Source organism: Eumetopias jubatus, unplaced genomic scaffold, assembly GCF_037043125.1.
Source record: "Eumetopias jubatus isolate StellerSeaLion01/CBP00866 unplaced genomic scaffold, mEumJub1_p1.0 scaffold_6, whole genome shotgun sequence".
Classification (NCBI taxonomy): Eukaryota; Metazoa; Chordata; class Mammalia; order Carnivora; family Otariidae; genus Eumetopias; species Eumetopias jubatus.
The window spans coordinates 90076692-90096402 of NW_028274812.1; the positions used below are offsets into that span (position 1 = coordinate 90076692).

General features: G+C 33.6%; 1 protein-coding gene across 1 annotated transcript in view; it reads left to right on the forward strand.

The window, feature by feature from the left end:
- The first annotated feature begins 1110 nt into the window (after positions 1-1110).
- EYS (EGF-like photoreceptor maintenance factor) overlaps positions 1111-19711 on the forward strand; it is a 159548-nt gene continuing 140947 nt past the window's right edge. The window contains 4 exon segments of the mRNA XM_028097634.2: positions 1111-1252; positions 1255-1486; positions 1488-1843; positions 6297-6410. Coding sequence (XP_027953435.2) covers positions 1111-1252; positions 1255-1486; positions 1488-1843; positions 6297-6410 — 844 coding nt within the window.

Consider the following 19711-nt stretch of genomic DNA (forward strand, 5'->3'; position numbering starts at 1 on the left):
GAGAAAACCCTCAATGAGTTGTAGTTACTACTTTTTTTTTAAATTGGGTCAATATTAAATCTCAAAAAATCTCTGTTTTTTTTTTGTTTTGTTTTGTTTTGTTGTTTTGTTTTTGGTGGGTTTTTTGTTTGTTTGTTTGTTTGTTTTGCCTCTGGGAGTAATGATGCCTTCCAGAAAAAATTAATCCCACCCCCCCACGCCCCACACACACCAGTGGTGACTGATGAAAGAGAAGTCAGTACCATACAACTTCTATTTATCATCCTTTGATTATTCCATTTTACACTTCCTTTTTCTTCTTTGCCTACTATCCTCCCACATTTCTGCAGACGTTGGGTGAAGTGTCATTCTGAGTTTAATTGTTTACAGGACAGAATTTTCTAGAATATCTTGTATATCTGGGAGTTCCCACCTCCTGGATTAGAGGAACATGATTTGTCACCAACAGGTACATTATAGCTTATATTTATATGAAAATATTACATGAACATTATATTTAAATCATTTTTGTTCTTATTTTATGGGTGGTGTTTTTAAAGTGTTTTTCTAAACCTAATCAAGAGGAATACTTATATCTGAAGAAATTTAAAGCCATCCATAAAAGAAAGATCTTGATTATTCCTGTATTTCAGTTTTGTTGAAGCTTGGTGTAAAGAGAACATAACAAAATACTGCAGTACATTGCTGGTCTAATTCTGTAACAAAACTATAACATTTCAGAAGGACATAACTCTATAGACCAGGATGAGATGCAGCATATCTTCACCACATTTTTTCTGGCCTTGTTTCACGAACAGTTTGCCTGGATGGTGGTGGCACAGTCCTTACAGAAACCAGCTTAGAATTGTCTATATCTTTAAGTAACTTGGGAAAAACATCACTAATAATGTATATTTCTATGTTTAAAGGGATACTTAAACCAGTTGAACTCTACTGTTGATCAAAATCCACTGTCACCAATCAATTTGCATTTTGGGATTAGAAGAAAAGCCAGTTCCCAGGATCTTTGAACAAAATCTCTGCTTGGAAATTTTCAACAATGCTAAAATCCATTTTGCAGCAATTCTTTATGACACTTTCATGACAGACTATAAAGTACAATTTTCCAAAATGATTAACAAGTCAATTATGCTTCTGAACCTAGGGGTTCTTCATAGCACATTTATAAATGGAAAAACATGTAAATGGCAATTTGTGGAAGAATCGCATATACAGCCATTATCATATGTGGTGAATTGGACACTAACAAAAGAAGCATGGACTTCTATGGAGGTTGCTGGTTTGGGGATGTAGATACTAAAATGAATACTTCAGGCAATCAAGTTGTTTCTCAGATTTGCCCCTTGCAAATTCAACTGGGAGACATCCTTGTAATTTCTTCTGAACCATCTCTTCAGTCTCCAGAAATAAATTTGATGAATGTTTCTGAAGCATCATTCATTGACTGTCTGCAGAACACCACAACTGAAGATCAGTTACTTTTTGGAAGGAATGCATACTGTTAATTCTCGGTGGTTGAGTATTGGGACACATTATTTTATCACAGTAACAGCAAGTGGTCCATCGCTTTGTCACCTGGGGCTACGACTAAATGTGACAGTGAAAAAACAGTTCTGCCAGGAATCTCCGAGTTCAGAATTTTGCCCTGGGCATGGTAAATGTCTTACTGAAGTTTGGAGCAAGACATACAGTTGCCATTGCCAGCCTCCATTTTCTGGAAACTATTGCCAGGAACTTGATGTATGTTCTTACAAGCCATGTGAAAATAATGGCATTTGCATTAATAAAAGAGGAAAATGGAATGAGCAAGGATACGAATGCATCTGTCACAGACCATTTAAAGGTAAGATTATTTTAAAATAATTTTATTTTAAAATAACATAATTCGGGATGCCTGGGTGGCTCAGTTGGTTAAGCATCTGCCTTCGGCTCAGGTCATGATCCCAGGGTCCTGGGATAGAGTCCCCCATCGGGCTTCTTGCTCAGCGGGGAGCCTGCTTCTCCCTCTGCCTGCTGCTCCCCCTGCTTGTGCTCTCTCTCTGTCTCTCTGACAAATAAGTAAATAAAATCTTAACAAAAATAATACATAATTCTATTAAAATAAGAAAATGAACTGAGTTCACAAACTGTTACTTTCCAGAAAACAAACTACATTTCTAAAAATTTTGTAGATTTTTTTAGAATGGGCTAAATTTGGAATCTGGACATAATAAAATTCCTATCAGGCATTCTCTAAAATAATTTTTTTTGCTTATTCAAATAAGAGGGATTTTTAAAAGCATATATTTTACCCTGAAATACCTATTTTAACATCTTTCTCAAAATTCATTCTTAATGTCTCATATATTTAAAAAAAATATCAGAATAGTATTAGTCATAGAATGAAATTTCCAAGCTTATGGTATTTAGTTTAAACAGTTCTAGGTGATAATGTAGGAATTAAGTGTGTATCCAAGCAGAGGAAGATAAAGAGGTATGTGGTTGTGGGGAAGGCATGAAGTTGCTTGGAAGAATTGGAAAAGAAAAGATAATTGTGAGCCAAGAGCAATGTTCTTTTTCTTTTTTCTTTTTTCTTTTTCTTTTTTTTTTTTTTTTGAGAGAGAGAGAAAGCACACATGCACGGGACCTGTTGGTGGAGGGCCAGGGGGAGAGAGGGCAATGATGAGGAAAGGTTGTAAAAAAAAAAGACATTTGGTTAGTAGATGAAACCAGCAATCTAAAAACAATGTAAACTATACTACCTGAGACTGAAGTGAGGATTTAAGGGAAAATCAACTATCACTATTGGAAAGTTTACTAGGGAATTTGGGTCACCAGGGGGAAATGAAGAGAAATGTAGGGAAAAATTTAATCTATAGGAACTTATGAAAGAGTTTCTTTTACTGGGAATTTAGAGACCTGGCATAGAGAGTTACAAAGGTAATGGATAAAACAAGGAAGACCTAGCAAAAGGAATTGCTTGATGCAATTTGTAATGATAGTATGGGAAAACAAATAACAGATTGGTAGTACATTTTGGTCAAGAGAGAGGAAAGAGGGTGAGCAGTAGATATGACAGAAAGACACAAAGGCTCAGAGATACAACTGTAAATTTTTTCAGGCAGGCTTTATGGGAATTCAACAAAATTTTTCTTCTGTGTGCCTGGGAAGACTATACTGGATCCAAGCTTGAGAAGACCATACAATAAAATATCTCAATAAACCCTTGTAGGTTCTAAAATTCACCGAAACCAGGGGCACCTGGGTGGCTCAGTTGGTTAAGCGGCTGCCTTCGGCTCAGGTCATGATCCCAGGGTCCTGGGATCGAGCCCCACATCGGGCTCCCCGCTCAGCAGGGAGACTGCTTCTCCATTTCCCTCTGCTGCTGCCCCTGCTTGTTCTCTCTCTCTGTCAAATAAATAAATAAATAAATAAATAAATAAATAATCTTAAAAAAATAAAATAAAATAAACTTTAAAATTCACCTAAACCAATCTTTCAGAGTAATTTTAGACTCTGTGATAGGGAAGGAAGTACTAAGACCATTTCAAAAGTTAATCCCAGCAATATCCATTGAACATCCTCTGCCTCTAATTGGGATCAAATTCTCATTTTACTCTTACTGGCATTGGTGAAGAAAAATGTAAGTAACCCCAAGTCTTCCTGGAGTTCTTCAGATAATTAAAATTAAGACAGGTCATGGGGTACCTGAGAGGCTCAGTTGGTTAAGCATCTGCTTTGTGCTCAGGTCATGATCCCAGAACCCTGGGATCTAGCCCTGTGGCAGGCTCCCTGCTCTATGTGGAGTCTGCTTCTCCCTCTGCCCCTCCCCCTGCTCATGCTCTCTCTCTCAAGCTCTCTCTCAAATAAATAAATTAATGAAATCTTTTAAAAAAATAAAATTAAATTAAGGCAGGTCAGCAAAAAGTGAAAGCAGTCAAATTGCTGATTTGGGGTGAATGAAAAAGCAGTTTAATTGAGAGATCCTAAAACATACATTTCAGTTTGTCCAAAGTATTTTACACAATGTTTACTTAGAAAATTTCTACCATCTATCAGAATATTAATTGGTACATATATAATCATATGTCACAGAATGCTATTTCAATGATTTTATCTTAGTTGCATACTGAGGTTGTTTGTTTTTACCCAATGTTTGTTTGTTTATTTACTAGAAACACAGCCATAGATAATTTAAATCATTAAATGTTAAATACTGGGTGCCTGGGTGGCTCAGGTGGTTAGGTGTCTGCCTTTGGCTCAGGTCATGGTCCCAGGGTCCTGGGATCGAGTCCCGTGTCGGGGTCCCTGCTCCTTGGGAGCCTGTTTCTCCCTCTGCCTCTCTCTCTCTCTCTCTCTGTCTCTCATGAATAAATAAACAAAATCTTAAAAAAAATAAATGTTAAATACCATATTACTGAGCATATAGCATAATACCACTTTATAATAATTGTTTCAATTTTAAGTCTCAGATGATACAGAAATATGTAGAATTACCAAAGAAATTGAGAATATTAACTGTATTAATTTGCTAGTGATGCCATAACAAAGTACCATAGTTTGAGTGGCTTCAACAACAGAAATTTATTTTCTCCCATTCTAGAGGCTAAATGTTAGAGATCAAAGTATCATGTAAGCAAGAATGGTTTCTTCTGAAGCCTCACTTTTTGTTCTGTAGATAGCCGTATTCTCCCTGTGTCTTCCTTCTGTATGTGTCTGTATGTCCAAAATTTTCTTCTTATGAGGACATCATCACATTAGATTAGGACCCACCTTAATAACCTCATTTAATCTTTATTACCTCTCTAAAGATTGTTTTTCCAAATACAGTCACACTATGAGGTCCTGGAAGTTAGGATTTTAAATATGAATTTTGAGGGCTTACAACTTAGCCCATTACACTAAGATTGAAATAGGATCTGACCTATTGAATATTCTCTTGTTAATTTAGGTTTTGTACATGGAAATATTTGGCACATAATTATATTTACTCAAATTTTATTGTGTTGGGGTTGTTTGGAGGTAAATGAAGGAAGAAGAGTTCTCTATTATTGTGGCAGGGCTGTCAGTCTATACAGAATTGAAAGGAATCAATGATAATGGCAAAAAGTGCTTACAAATTAAATTAAGGATTCAGTTAAAATGGAGGGGTGGCTGGCCTATTGCTAAATTATGGGCAACTGTTTTATAGTAACATGTGTCCATTTCCCATGCCCTGGAATTTTCTAGGCACATCCTCTACAAAGGATATTATGGGCTGATTAACTGCATAGAAAAGTATGCTATGAAAGGTTATGGTATGTGATATTGGAGGACCACAATAGTTTATATTAGTGAGATTTGGAAACCTGATAGAACAGATAGGGCAAAAAAATGTGGCGTTTAGAAGTTGGTGCATAACTTCTGAGAATCCAAGTAGCCTTTTCTCTTTTTCTCCCCCATAATTTCAGATTTTATTTTATTATTTTATTTTATTATATTGTGGAAAGAACACTTAATATGACATCTACCCTCTTAATAAATTTTTAACTGTACAATAAAGAATTGTTGACAGTATACACCACGCATATCTATAGAGTTTATTCATCTTGCTTGACTAAAACTTTATGACCAGGTTTCTCTTCAAATGGTGTCAATTTTTTACATTTTTCTCTTTTGAATTATCACTTTGGCTCAGTGATAGGGGTAAGACACAATATACTTTGAATATGTCACTTTGTAAATTCCACTGTAGGACTACCACTGTATGTTGAAGAACTGATATGTACATATATTAATATTATCTACTGTCAAAACATATTAACAAATTAAAATTATCATGAAAATCATCTAAAGCTCAAATATCAACAATCAGAAAAATATTTGAATACTGTAGTGTGGGTCGGAAGATGGAAAAAGCTTATTGAAGATGTCAAGCTTATTGAAATTAATTTTTATTTCAATTTAAATATATCATCATGAAGTTTTATTTGTTTATTATTTATTTATTTATTTATTTATTTATTTATTTATTTAGAGCACTGGAGCAGGGGGAAGGGCAGAGGGGGAGGAAAGGAATTTCAAGCAGACTCTGTGCTGAGCACAAGCCCGATGCAGAGCTCATTTCCATGACCCTGACCTGAGCTGAAATCAAGAGTGGGTCAGTTAACAGACTGAACAATCCAGATGCCCCTTATTTCTTAATTAGTTACATTTTGACCAAATTTTGATCATCATTAATTAAAGGAATTTGGGGAAAATTAGTGACCATAATTAACTATATACAGTGTAAATATTTTTAATCTAATTGAAAAATTAATTTTCTTTCATTTGAATAGGCATAAATTGTTCAGAAGTTATTGGCCAATGTCAGTCACATATCTGTTTCCATGGGAATTGTGGCAATATTACTATAAATAATTTCATCTGTGAATGTGGTGAACCATTTTCAGGTAAAAAATGCACATATGTATGTATGTATATATGCATGCATACAAATCATTTTAATTTTTGTCTTATTTGCTTCAAATTAAATTTGAAATGTTTCATTAATTACTGAAAAATGCAATTTTAGAGGTTCTACACTCTGAATACCTTTTAAGGATATGTTTAATCAGTTTGGTTAGCAATTAAATGATCCTGCTAAATATTCCATAATATAAGACGAGTTTTGGACACTAGTTGACAAGTTTTTCACCATGATAAAATATATTTTGTTCTTAAGTTCTAAAATATTTTTAGACATAGTGCACATAATTTGCATAATTTTGCACATTTTGCACATACTTTGCATAATTATATCTAACTTATTTCCTTATGTAACATGTCATTACAGACAAATCCCCTTTTATGAAGAATAAAAATTTTTTATTTCTTCTCAAGTGAATTTAAAGATGTGGAATGAAATCACTGTTTAAACCAATATTTTCTTAACTATTGATTAAATGTTTAAATAATGAAAATATGCTTAAACCATTCTAGTCTCATCTTTAAACTCTTCTACAGTTTCCCATTTTCTGGGAAATATAACTAATTATCAGTGTATCTGACCCTCTTCAAAATGCCTTTAAGCAGTGGTGTTCTCCAGCTACAATTAGAAGACACCTACATACTCTTTTTGTGAGAGTACAACAAAAAGATGAATGTCTTCCAAATAACAGAGAATGGTAATATCTTTTAGTGTTTCTCTTGCAGGTCCTTCCATCTAACTCCACTGAGGGAGATCTGAAATTTTGGTAGAATACATTAACCCCTGTCCCATAGTTAAGAAGTGTTGGTAGCAATGCAGGCAATAAAGATTCTAATAACTGTCTTGAAAAAAATCTTTTCAGGTCCTTTATCCCTCAAGTCTTCTTGTTCCTTGAAAGAGGTTATGAGTTGAAATATTTATACAGTATTTTACGGCACCATGCATATGTATGAAAACCATATAACTTATCTTTCCAGACCATGACATTTTTGAGCAAAAAAGGTAGCTAAAAACAGTTACAATTATATAATATTTGAAATATTTATTTATTGACCTGCAAATTAGTTTAATTAAGTAGGCAGACACATAAAGTAGTCCTATTCAAAAATTATTTTTAATAAAATTATTTTCAAAGATGATAATTATAACTTGATCTTTGATCTCTGCAAATCAAAGGAAATTTTAAAACATAGTTTTTATTGATTATCTGAACATTACAAAACAATATAAGCAGAAATTGTGTTTAGCCATATTTATCTCTAAATAATATGTTGCTAATACTTTTCTGAAGAATGAATATTTGTAATGTGGTCTTATTATTTGATTTTTTATAAAGTTATACCCTCATCAAAGTTGCATTTATGATTAATAAATTTGAAATTGTTAATGCCTTCAGTTGACTCCTAACTATACCATTCTTAATTAAGGATATTTTTACTGAACTGTTGAGGTTCCTGTTAATCTCAAAAGAAATCTGCCAAGTGGAATGTAGTCTCAATTCAATTTTTTGTATAAAATACAAAAACCAGTTTTTTAATAGGAGCCATATTTTTATTCTGTTCAGTATTATTTTCTTTGACAAGCATTATTTTAAAAGAAAAACCTCATGAAATAAATGATCTTCATATATCATTCCTTTGAATGTTTGACTAATCTTTGATACTGCAAAGTTGTAAGGCTTCTCAATTTATTTTCATTATGTTCTGGTACATACATTTATCCATAAAATAGAGGATCCTCCTCAAATATTGCTTCCCACAAGTCCAGTTATTCCAAAGCACAGATATAGTGTTTATAATATTATACATTTTTGAACTTATTGAATATGTTCAGTATCTCTGTTCTGTTATGCAGGAATACATTTTAATCTCTTTTTAAAAGTAAGGACTACTCATTAAAACTTTCAAAAACTATTTTTTGTGTGCTTAATTTATTAAGTTGTTTGATTAAATGCTTGTTATGGTTCTGAGCAAAATGGACCAAAATTTAGAGGATTCTTTCAACTATACATTCTGTTTCAATTATGTGAATATCACTAGTTTGGATTAAAATATGAATTATGTGTGCACTATAATAAATTCCAAGTGTATTTCTTTCTCATCCTTTTCTCAACCTAATTCCATCTTTTTCTCAATCAAAACAATGTATATATCATGATATACTTAACAAAATTTTTATTTATAATTTTAACACAAGAACAAATAATTTTATCTTTGAACAACTTACCGAATATTCAAAAGCATTCCTAATATCATATCTTGCATTCAACAGAATAAACTTGAAAAGCTTTATTATAATTCAATTAATTGGATGGAAAAATCAAACCATTGTTGAAATTAACTGATGATTTATTTAAGCCTCTAATTTTACTAATATCAAGCAGCTGGCATCTTTTAACTGTGTGTGAAGTTACTGTGTTAATTCAGCTGACACATTTGTATAGCTATCATTCTACTCATATATGTACAGAGGAACTTGCAATAGAAAATGAGAGATATCATTTTGGGATTGTCACTTGATGTAAATGAAAAGACATTCTTCACAGAGTAATATATAAAAATACCTTCTGCATCTGCACCTGATTCATCATTGGCAGGCAGTCTTCTAAGATAATTACTAACATTTAAGATAGATGCTGATGGTTCTTCAACTAATATGTATCTTCTGGTTTTCGTATAGTCAATGATACCAGTAATATTCTGTGATGGATCATTAAAAGTGACATAGTATAGGGGCAAACTGCATGTTCATTATCAACTTTCTGGGTAAACATAAATTTGAAACTTTTAAATTAAAAATATAAATTGCTTTTTTGGTTCTTTGAAAGAATTGATAAGATCAATAAGCCACTGGCTAGACTTATCCAAAAGAAAAGAGAAAGGACCCAAATTAATAAAATTATGAATGAAAGGGTAAAGATCACGACTAACACCAAGGAAATAGAAACAATTATTAGGAATTATTATCAACAACTATATGCCAATAAATTGAGCAACCTGGAAGAAATGGATGCCTTCCTGGAAACCTATAAACTCCCAAAACTGAAACAGGAAGAAATTGACAACTTGAATGGGCCAATAACCAGTAACGAGATTGAAGCAGTGATTTAAAACCTCCCAAGAAACAAGAGTCCAGGGCCTGATGGATTCCCTGGGGAATTCTACCAAACATTCAAAGAAGAAATAATACCTATCCTCCTGAAGCTGTTTGAAAAAATAGAAACAGAAGGAAAGCTTCCAGACTCATTCTCTGAGGCCCGCATTACCTTAATCCCCAAACCAGGCAAAGAACCCATCAAAAAGGAGAATTTCACTGATATACTTGATGAATATGGATTCCAAAACCCTCAACAAAACCCTAGCTAATAGGATCCAGCAATACATTAAAAGGATCATCCACCACGACCAACTGGGATTTATCCCTGGGATAAAAAGGTGGTTCAACATTTGCAAATCAATCAATGTGATAGAACACATTAATAAGAGGAAAGAGAAGAACCATATGGTCCCCTCAATTGATGCAGAAAAATAATTAGAAAAAATACAGCATCCTCTCTTGATTAAAACACTTCAGAGAATAGGAATAGAGGGAATATTCCTCAAGTTCATAAAATCCATCTATGAAAAACCCACAGCGAATATCATCCTCAATGGGGAAAAGCTGAGAGCCTTTCCCTTAAGATCAGGAACACGACAAGGATACCCACTCCCACCAGTATTGTTCAACATAGTACTAGAAGTCCTAGTAACAGCAATCAGACAACAAAAAGAAATAAAAGGTATTCAAATTGGCAAATAAGAAGTCAAACTCTCTCTCTTCACAGATGACATGATACTTTATGTGGAAAATCCAAAAGACTCCACCCCCAAATTACTAGAACTCATACAGTAATTCAGTAATGTGGCAGGATACAAAATCAATGCACAGAAATCAAGTGCTTTCTTATAAACTAACAATGCAACTGTAGAAAGAAAAATTAGAAAAATGATTCCATTTACAATAACACTAAAAATCATAAGATACCTCGGAATAAACCTAATCAAAGAAGTAAAAGATCTATACTCTAAGAACTACAGAACACTCATGAAGAAATTGAAGAAGACACAAAAATATGGAAAAACATTCCATGCTCATGGATCAGAAGAATAAACATTGTTAAAATGTCTATGCTACCCAGAGCAAGCTATACCTTAACGCCATCCTGATAAAAATTCCAATGACATTTTTCAAAGTGCTCGAACAAACAATCCTAAAATTTGTATGGAATCAGAAAAGACCCCGAATTGCCAAGGAAATGTTAAAAAAGAAAAACAAAGCTGGGGGCATCACGTTGCCTGATTTCAAGCTATATTACAAAGCAGTGTTCACAAATACAGCATGGTACTGGTGCAAAAACAGACATAAAGACCAATGGAACCAAATAGAGAGCCCAAATATGGACCCTCAACTCTATGGAAAGATAATCTTTGACAAAGCAGGAAAAAATATGCAATGGAAGAAAACAGTCTCTTCAATAAATGGTGCTGGGAAAATTGGACAGCCACATGCAGAAGACTGAAACTCAACCATTATCTAACGCCATTCACAAAGATAAACTCAAAGTGGATGAAAGACCTCAATGTGAGGGGTGCCTGGGTGGCTCAGTCAGTTGGGTGGCTGCCTTTGGCTCAGGTCATGATCCTGGGGTCCTGGGATCGAGCCCCACATCCGGCTCCCTGCTCAGCAGGGAGCCTGCTTCTCCCTCTCCCTCTGCCTGCCACTCTGCCTGTTTGTGCTTTCTCTCTATCTCTCTGCCAAAGAAATAAATAAAATCTTTACCAAAAAAAAAAAAAAAGTCACTTCTGGGGCACCTGGGTGGCTCAGTTGGTTGAGCAACTGCCTTCGGCTCAGGTCATGATCCTGGAGTCCCGGGATCGAGTCCCACATCGGGCTCCCTGCTCGGCAGGGAGTCTGCTTCTCCCTCTGACCCTCTTCCCTCTCATGCTCTCTGTCTCTCATTCTTTCTCTCTCAAATAAATAAATAAAATCTTAAGAAAAAATAAAATAAAATTAGTATAAAAAAAAAAGAAAGACCTCACTGTGAGACAGGAATCCATCAAAATCCTAGAGAAGAACATAGGCAGTAACCTCTTTGACATCGCCCACAGCAACTTCTTTCAAAATACCTCTCCAAAGGCTAGTGAAACAAAAGCAAAAATGAACTTTTGGGACTTCATCAAGATAAAAACTTCTGCACAGCAAAGGAAATGGTCAACAAAACAAAGAGGCAACCCACAGAATGGGAGAAGGTATTTGCAAATAACATATCAGATAAAGAGCTGGGACCCAAGATCTATAAAGAACTTCTCAAACTCAGCACCCAAAAAACAAATAATCAAGTCAAAAAATGGGCAGAAGACTTGAACAGACACTTCTCCATAGAAGACATAAAAATGGCTAACAGACAGATGAAAAAATGTTCATCATCATTAGCCATCAGGGAAATTCAAATCAAAACCACACTGAGATACCACCTTACACCAGTTAGAATGGCAAAAATTGACAAGGCAAGAACCAACAAATGTTGGAGAGGTTGTGGAGAAAGGGGAACCCTTTTACACTGTTGGTGGGAATACAAGTTGTACAGTACTGCCGCTTTGAAAACAGTGTGGAGGTGCCTCAAAAGATTAAAAATAGAGCTACCCTATGACCCTGCAATTGCACTACTGGGTGTTTACCCCAAAGACACAGAGGTAGTGACAAGAAGAGCCATATGTACCCCAATGTTCACAGCAGCAGTGTCTGCAATAGCCAAACTGTGGAAAGAGCTGAGATGCCCTTCAACAGATGAATTGATAAAGATATGGTATATATACACAATAGACTATTATGCAGCCATCAAAAGGAATGAGATCTTGCCATTTGCAATGACGGGGATGGAACTGGAGGGTGTTATGCTGAGTGAAATAAGTCAATCAGAGAAAGACATGTATCATACGACCTCACTGATATGAGGAATTCTTAATCTCAGGAAACAAACTGAGGGTTGCTGGAGTGGTGGGGGGTGGGAGGGATGGGGTGGCTGGGTGATAGACATTGGGGAGAGTATGTGCTATGGTGAGCTCTGTGAATTGTGCAAAACTGTTGAGTCACAGATCTGTACTTCTGCGACAAATAATGCAACATATGTTAAGAACAAAGAAAAAGAAGAAAATAGCAGGAAGGGAAGAATGAGGGGGAGTAAGTCAGAGGGGGAAACGAACCATGAGAGACGATGGACTCTGAAAAACCAACTGAGGGTTCCAGAGGGGAGGAGGGTGGGAGGATGGGTTAGCCTGGTGTTGGGTATTCAAGGGGGCATGTTCTGCATGGAGCACTGGGTGTTATGCACAAACAATGAATCATGGAACACTACATCAAAAACTAATGATGTAATATGTGGTGATTAACATAACAATAAAAAATAAAAAAAGAAGAAGATATGGTCCATATATACAATGAAATGTTACTCAGCCATCAGAAAGGGTGAATACCCAACTTTAACATCAACATGGATGGGACTGGAGGAGATTATGCTAAGTGAAATAAATCAAGCAGAGAAAGTCAATTATCATATGGTTTCACTTATTTGTGGAACATAAGGAACAGCATGGAGGACATTAGAAGGAAGGGAAAAATGAAGGGGGGGACATCAGAGGGAGAGATGAACCATGAGAGACTATGGACTCTGAGAAACAAACTGAGGGTTCTAGAGGGGAGGGGGATGGGGGATGGGTTAGCCTGGTGACGGGTATCAAGGAGGGCACGTATTACATGGAGCAGTGGGTGTTATATGAAAACAATGAATCGTGGATCACTACATCAAAAATTAATGATGTATTGTATGGTGACTAACATAACATAATAAAATTAAATTAAATTAAAAATATAACTATAAATTGCTTTTTAACTTTTTACATTTTAAGTATTTATTATAAAATAAGAAATAAACATCAGCACAAAACAAAATATGTAAATAATAGTATATTTATGTCAGGGACTTGTAACTTCTTTTCTGTAAAAGATCAGAGAGTAAATATTTTAGACTTTCTGAGCCATATGATCTCTATTGCAATAACTCAACTCTGCTATTGTAGTGTGAAAGGAGCCATAGACAATACGCAAATGAGTGAATTTCGTTTGTTCCAATAAAACTTTATTTACAAAAATAGGTGGAAGGTCGTATTTGGCTTAGAGTTATAGTTTATCAACCCCCAATTTATACCATACCTGTGATCAATGGTATGAACAGTCTTCTATACCAAGAACATATAGAGATAACTCTCTATACACTTTATGACAGCACTGCTTGGCCTCTGTCTCTCATATAAAACACAGACATAACTCATAATTTCCTGTGGTTCCCACTGACCAAGCTTACTTGCAATCAAGAAGCTTTGTGTTCATGGGCAGCTTTATCAGATCCTTCTCCTATCTACTGAAACAAGGAGTTATTTGTGGCTTCTTGGGTCTTCAAAATCCTTCAAGCTACCCTTAAATGAGAGATATAATAGTCTTTGCATCTGAAAAGAACTGGAAAAAGAGAAGTGGGTTATCATTGGTTAACTTGCTAATTTATCCTCATGTTACATAATATATTGCCTATATATTTCTAATACTCTTACAAAAGACCATGGCAGAATTTAAAATACAAAGTGGAAATCTATCAAACACACACCTGTTTATTTTAATGAAAGTATGAATAATGGTACTTACAAATCCAGGACAAGTGGTAATTTGGTAAATGGGGAGAACTGATATCTTAGCATATTCTGTCTCACACTCCATGAGCATAAACTGCTGTTATCATGGGCAAACTAGGATGATAACTCTATTAGAAGATATGGTAACTATTATAGATTGGGTTATTTTTTGGTACCCGTTTATTGCATTATTCTGTGACTTAAAGCCATGGCCAAAAATATATAGGAAACATCACATTTTTAAAGCTTATAAAGTACATATGTATGTGTGTATGTATATATGTATGTATGTATCTATCAGTCTTCAATCAATTTAAATCAAGTCTGCAAATAAATAAGGTATAGAGTACACCAATCCTATTTTAATATTAGTTATCCTTTAGAAAAACACATATTCCTAAATTTTTAAGACACCTCAAATATTATGAAAGAGTATGAATAAGAATAATTAACTGTGAGGTCAAACTGCAATATCAGACATTATAAAAGTAGACTTAATAAAGGTCTAATAAAAAACTATGAAATTATATTCTTCATTGTAATTCTAAATTTGAGATATTATATAAGATTTATGTATCTATTATAAAGTGACTTGCTCTAATTTTATAACTTTGTAAGTTTTATTGAAAAAAATTGAGTGTATCTTTTTGAGCAATTTCAACCATTAAAATTCTCATTCTATAGATGGTCAGTTCCTGACTTACTTTCACACTTTTAAAATATGAGTTTTATATAAGAAAAAGTGATTGTCAGAAAATAAACTCTTCAGTCTTAGTTTAGGACTAATTTATAGCTAGAAAAAAATAATTTTAGTTTCAAAATTCAAAAAAGTTTGTTTGCAAAATAAGCTGGGATCTCTATACCCAAGATGAATGACTTAAAGAAACCATGGTATGGCATTGGAGGAATAAACTATTTTTTAAGATGTGATAACCTCAAATAACAGGAGGTCTAATCTGTGTAGTGACAGATAATGTTAGGACATTTTGTTAGTTTAAAACAGAAGGTGGTCAGAATATTTTCCAATACAAAGTAGGTTTCTCCATTTTCAAAGCCCCTACCTACCAGGAGGTAGAATTCATGGAAAATAGTATTTTGTTCATGGAAAGGAAAGCTAGCAGGAGCTAAATCAAATATAACTTTTTTCATTTTTAATAATTGAACTTTAATCCTATTTGAAACTCTATTCTGATAAAGGTTGGAAAATTAATCTGTCAGTTTGACCTTCATTCTAACCCCCTGCCATGTAGAGAATCGAACTATTCCTTATTCTCATAAGCGTAATTTGTTAAATATTGTGAACAGTTAATTATATTACATGAGCTAATTGGCACTCTACCTGTACACTCAACTCTGAGGCTTAGCATTCATAAAATTTGGGGTTAAAATTATGGCAAATATTTACACAAGTTAATCTAACACATTTAATGACATACATAATTGTTTAGGTGTTGACTAGGAAAGAGTTCATGTACTTTACTTTGGATAATTATTATTTTTACAATGTCAAACTTCATTCCATGGTATTTTCTTGATTCTCTGGTCACTGTGATCATTATCAGCATTGATGGTGACCTGTAGTTCTAAACACAGCATAATCCACAGTAATATAACACTGAAAAACAAAGGTTCTGTATCTAATTACTAACATGAATGATTTCCTTTGCTACTTACCCTACTCATCTTGATAAATAACTGAAGCTCACTTTGCACCTTTTGATAGTCTTCCTTCTATTGTGATAATCCTTTGATTGACAGAACAATGAATCCAAGTGTTCCCCATCCCACTGTAAATTGTCTGGAGACAATTTATGTGTCCACTCAACATCTAGTATATATTTTTCACTCTATAAATAGTAATTATTGATAATTACAGGATCTCAGGATGATCATGAAATTTTTTATTGTATTAATGAGAGAATTAATTGATTACAAATGAAAGGATTTGAATGCTCAATAAAGTATATAATGTAAAGTTATAAAACATACATGTGACAATTTGAATGCCTTTTCATTACTATTGAATAAATAGAATAATTACTTACTATTTATCATGTGCCTTTCTTTTTACCAGAAAATAAGTCCACAAAATAATTAATCTCATCTCTACTTAAACTTTTGAGAAAATTGTGGAAATAGAATTATAATTTGGATGGTTTTACTCCATTGATATTATTGTCTTAAACCAGTATGTAATGTTGCTTCTCTGGTCTGTTCAGAGTTCTTGACTGTACCCTGCATAGCAGTGATTTTCTTTGTATCCATCCTAGCTAGAGATGATCAGGCTTCTCGAATTTGTAAGCTAATGTTTTTCACTATGTTTGGAAAGTTTTAGACTATTATTTTAAATTATTTTTTTTCCGCCAAAATCTCTCTCTCTTGTTCTTCTACAATTACACAGATGGTAGGCACCTTATTATTTTCCTACTTGTCACTCTGGCACTAGTCATTGTAGTGCGATCATTTTTCTCCCTGTATCTTTTCTTCAAATTAATTTCTGTTGTTTTTTTGTTTGTTTTGTTTTGTTTACTGATGCTTTCTAATTCTGGCTGGTTTTGTTCACTCTTCAAGGACTTGGTGTAGCTTATGTGTGTGTGTTTAACATTTTTAAATCAAGATATAGTTGACATATAACATTATATTAGTTTCAGGTGTACAACATAATGATTTGATATTTGTAAATATTGTCAAATGATCACCACAATAAGTCTAGTTAACTTCCATCACCATATACATAGGTACAATTTTTTTCTTGTAAAGAGAATTTGTGTTTTAATACAGTTTTATAGTTTTTTGTGAGGAAGTTCATCTGACAAAAAGCTATTCACAGTAGTGCAAAGTAACACAATCACCAATGTCAATATTTCTCTTGTTCTTTTTGTGGGTTTTTCTGTTTGTTTGTTTTTTTTAATCCCTAGAACTTTTCTATATTTATGTTTAAACAGGTAACTTTGCAGGGACCCTAAACAGAGACCTCCCGGTAGATATGTGTCATTTTAGGCATCAAGTATATATAATGAGGCATAAAGATCAATTTAGTGGCAAAATGATACTGAAGTCACTTGATATATAATGGTAAAATTTTTTTGAAGATTTTATTTATTTATTTGAGGGAGAGCACCTAGGCGAGGGGAAGGGCAGAGGGTGAAGCAGACTCCCTGCTAAGCAGGGAGCCCAATGTGGGACTCAGTCCCAGACCTGAGCCAAAGGCAGACGCTTAACCAACTGAGCCACCCAGGCACTTGTTGGTAAGTATTTTTAAATTAAATTCACAACTATAGATGAGGAAGTTTTGATAAATGGAGTGCTGCCAAGAAGTTAAACTTCTAAAGAAAGACAATTGAGTAGCTATGATAAGTATATTATGTCTTGCCCAAATAATTTTACCTAGTACAACCAACTTAATTTTCTAAATATAGCTTTTTAAATGATACTTTCTTTCTCAAAAGATTCTAATCACCTTCCCTTTGCATATATTACATGGTAGAAAGATGGAACTGAGAGTTAAATAAGTTTGGCTATTGGATTCCATAACAATGATATATAAATTTTAGTCATGTAATTTTTATTACTTCATGTATGATATGAAGGAAATATAATATTTAAATTTCTGATCTGTAAAATTATGAGAATTGAAATACCCATCTTGTGTTTTTTGTTTGTTTGTTTGTTTTTTGTTTTTTGTTTTCCTGAGGACTAATGAAACAATTCATGTAAAGTACTTGGTAAAGTGACAGACACACAGTAGGTATTCAATTAATTTTAGCTGTTGCTACTTTTGCTATTGTTTGACACAACTCTTCCTTCAATGCTTATTTCTTCTATTTTACTAATACAGTCAAACCTGGTCTCCTTTTTTACCCCTAGCATTTGAGTATTTATACAATTTTCTTCTATCTACTTTTATCAACCTACTTCCAAACCAATCTTCTATAATCAAATAGTTTTAGTGATTTTATATGGATAATTCATTAACATTCACATTTTCCCTGCTGTTGCTCATATTTTTTACTTTCTCTAGAATGAAGTTCCCTTTCCTTTCCTTTTCTTCTCCAGAATTCACTTCCTTTATTCCTTCTACAGATTTACAAGTCCTTGACAGCAAGGCCTGCAATCTAGTCAAATTGACAGCCCCAGCTTGTAGTAGGTACTGAATAAATGTTTCATGATCAAGAAAGTAAGAGGAGGCTATTCTTAATCTTAAAGGGATTCAACGTACTATGATTCTCTTCTGACAGGCATACTTCAGAATAGATATGAAGCAAACTTTTTTTCAATATGGAGTCACAGGGTTATATTTGAGTATTATACACTCTTGTCATATATGGAAAGAAAAGGATCACAGTTTTTGCTATGTATTTTATTAGGACACTGGAAAGAATATTAAAACAAATATACCATCTCTTGAAAATGAAAGATATGGTCTTGCTATGCATGGCCATGTGGATAACATAATATCTACTTATCTTTGATTCATAATGTGTTCAGTTTTCATACCAAATATGAAAATTGTGAAATTGCATTGTTGTTAAGGTGAAAAAAAGTATAAAAGCCATTTTAGCCTTGTAATATCGAATGTACCAGTGCTTCCCCTTGTAGAATGTTGAAATGACTCTCATTAATGACAGATGTTCTATACATTGCAATACTGCCTATATAATTGTGATAATTTTTCACTTCTGATTTGTCAGTTCCAGTGATTTAAAAATCACTTGATGACTGCTTGAAAATGACTGATGCTTTTTTCTATATTAAGTATGTTCTGCTGGTGCAGTGTAAGTCTTTTAATGAGTTCTTGAATTCTGTTGAAGTCTGCATGTTTTAATTCTTTGTTCAAGTAAGCAGGTGTGACAGTTTATAGAATTCCATGCAGAAATTCTCCAATTACTCCATCTTGGGAATTTGAAATGTGTTTTATGGGGAAAAGCCATAAACTTATTTTTTAGATACAGGAACAATTTTTAACATATGGCTTCAACTTTTATTTAGTGAAAAAAACTTTAAAATAAAAATCTAGAAAGTTGAACTTACAGAATGTTTTATTCTATAGGTATTTTATTATTCTGTCTGTTGTTACTCAATGATATTACATTTTTAGATGCTAGCTATGAAATGCCAATACAAGAATTACTAACATATCGTTATAAACATCCCTTTCAATACATACAATCATGCTTGTTTTTTTAATTGTCGATTTGATTACAGTAATAAAAAATTTCAATTTTTACAACTTTCTTCATTACTATCAGGCCTACCTTAACAACTTTATTAACTGCATACATATTCAGGAACATTTTTAGAAATGGTCTCCAAAATGAGCATTTCCTGATTCAAGACAAATATTTCCAAATGATTAATATGTTTTGATACCAAATTGTGCTGCAATTCAGTGGAATTCTTTATCAAGCTAAAGAGTACATTTAAAAATAATATAAAATAAGAAACTAAGAGGAACATTTTAATGAGATATCAATTGTGTAAGTTGGAAAGACAGTAATTTATTTTTCTGTCGCTCATGCATTAGGTTTTATTCCATTGGTACCTGTGTCTACCCATGACAGAT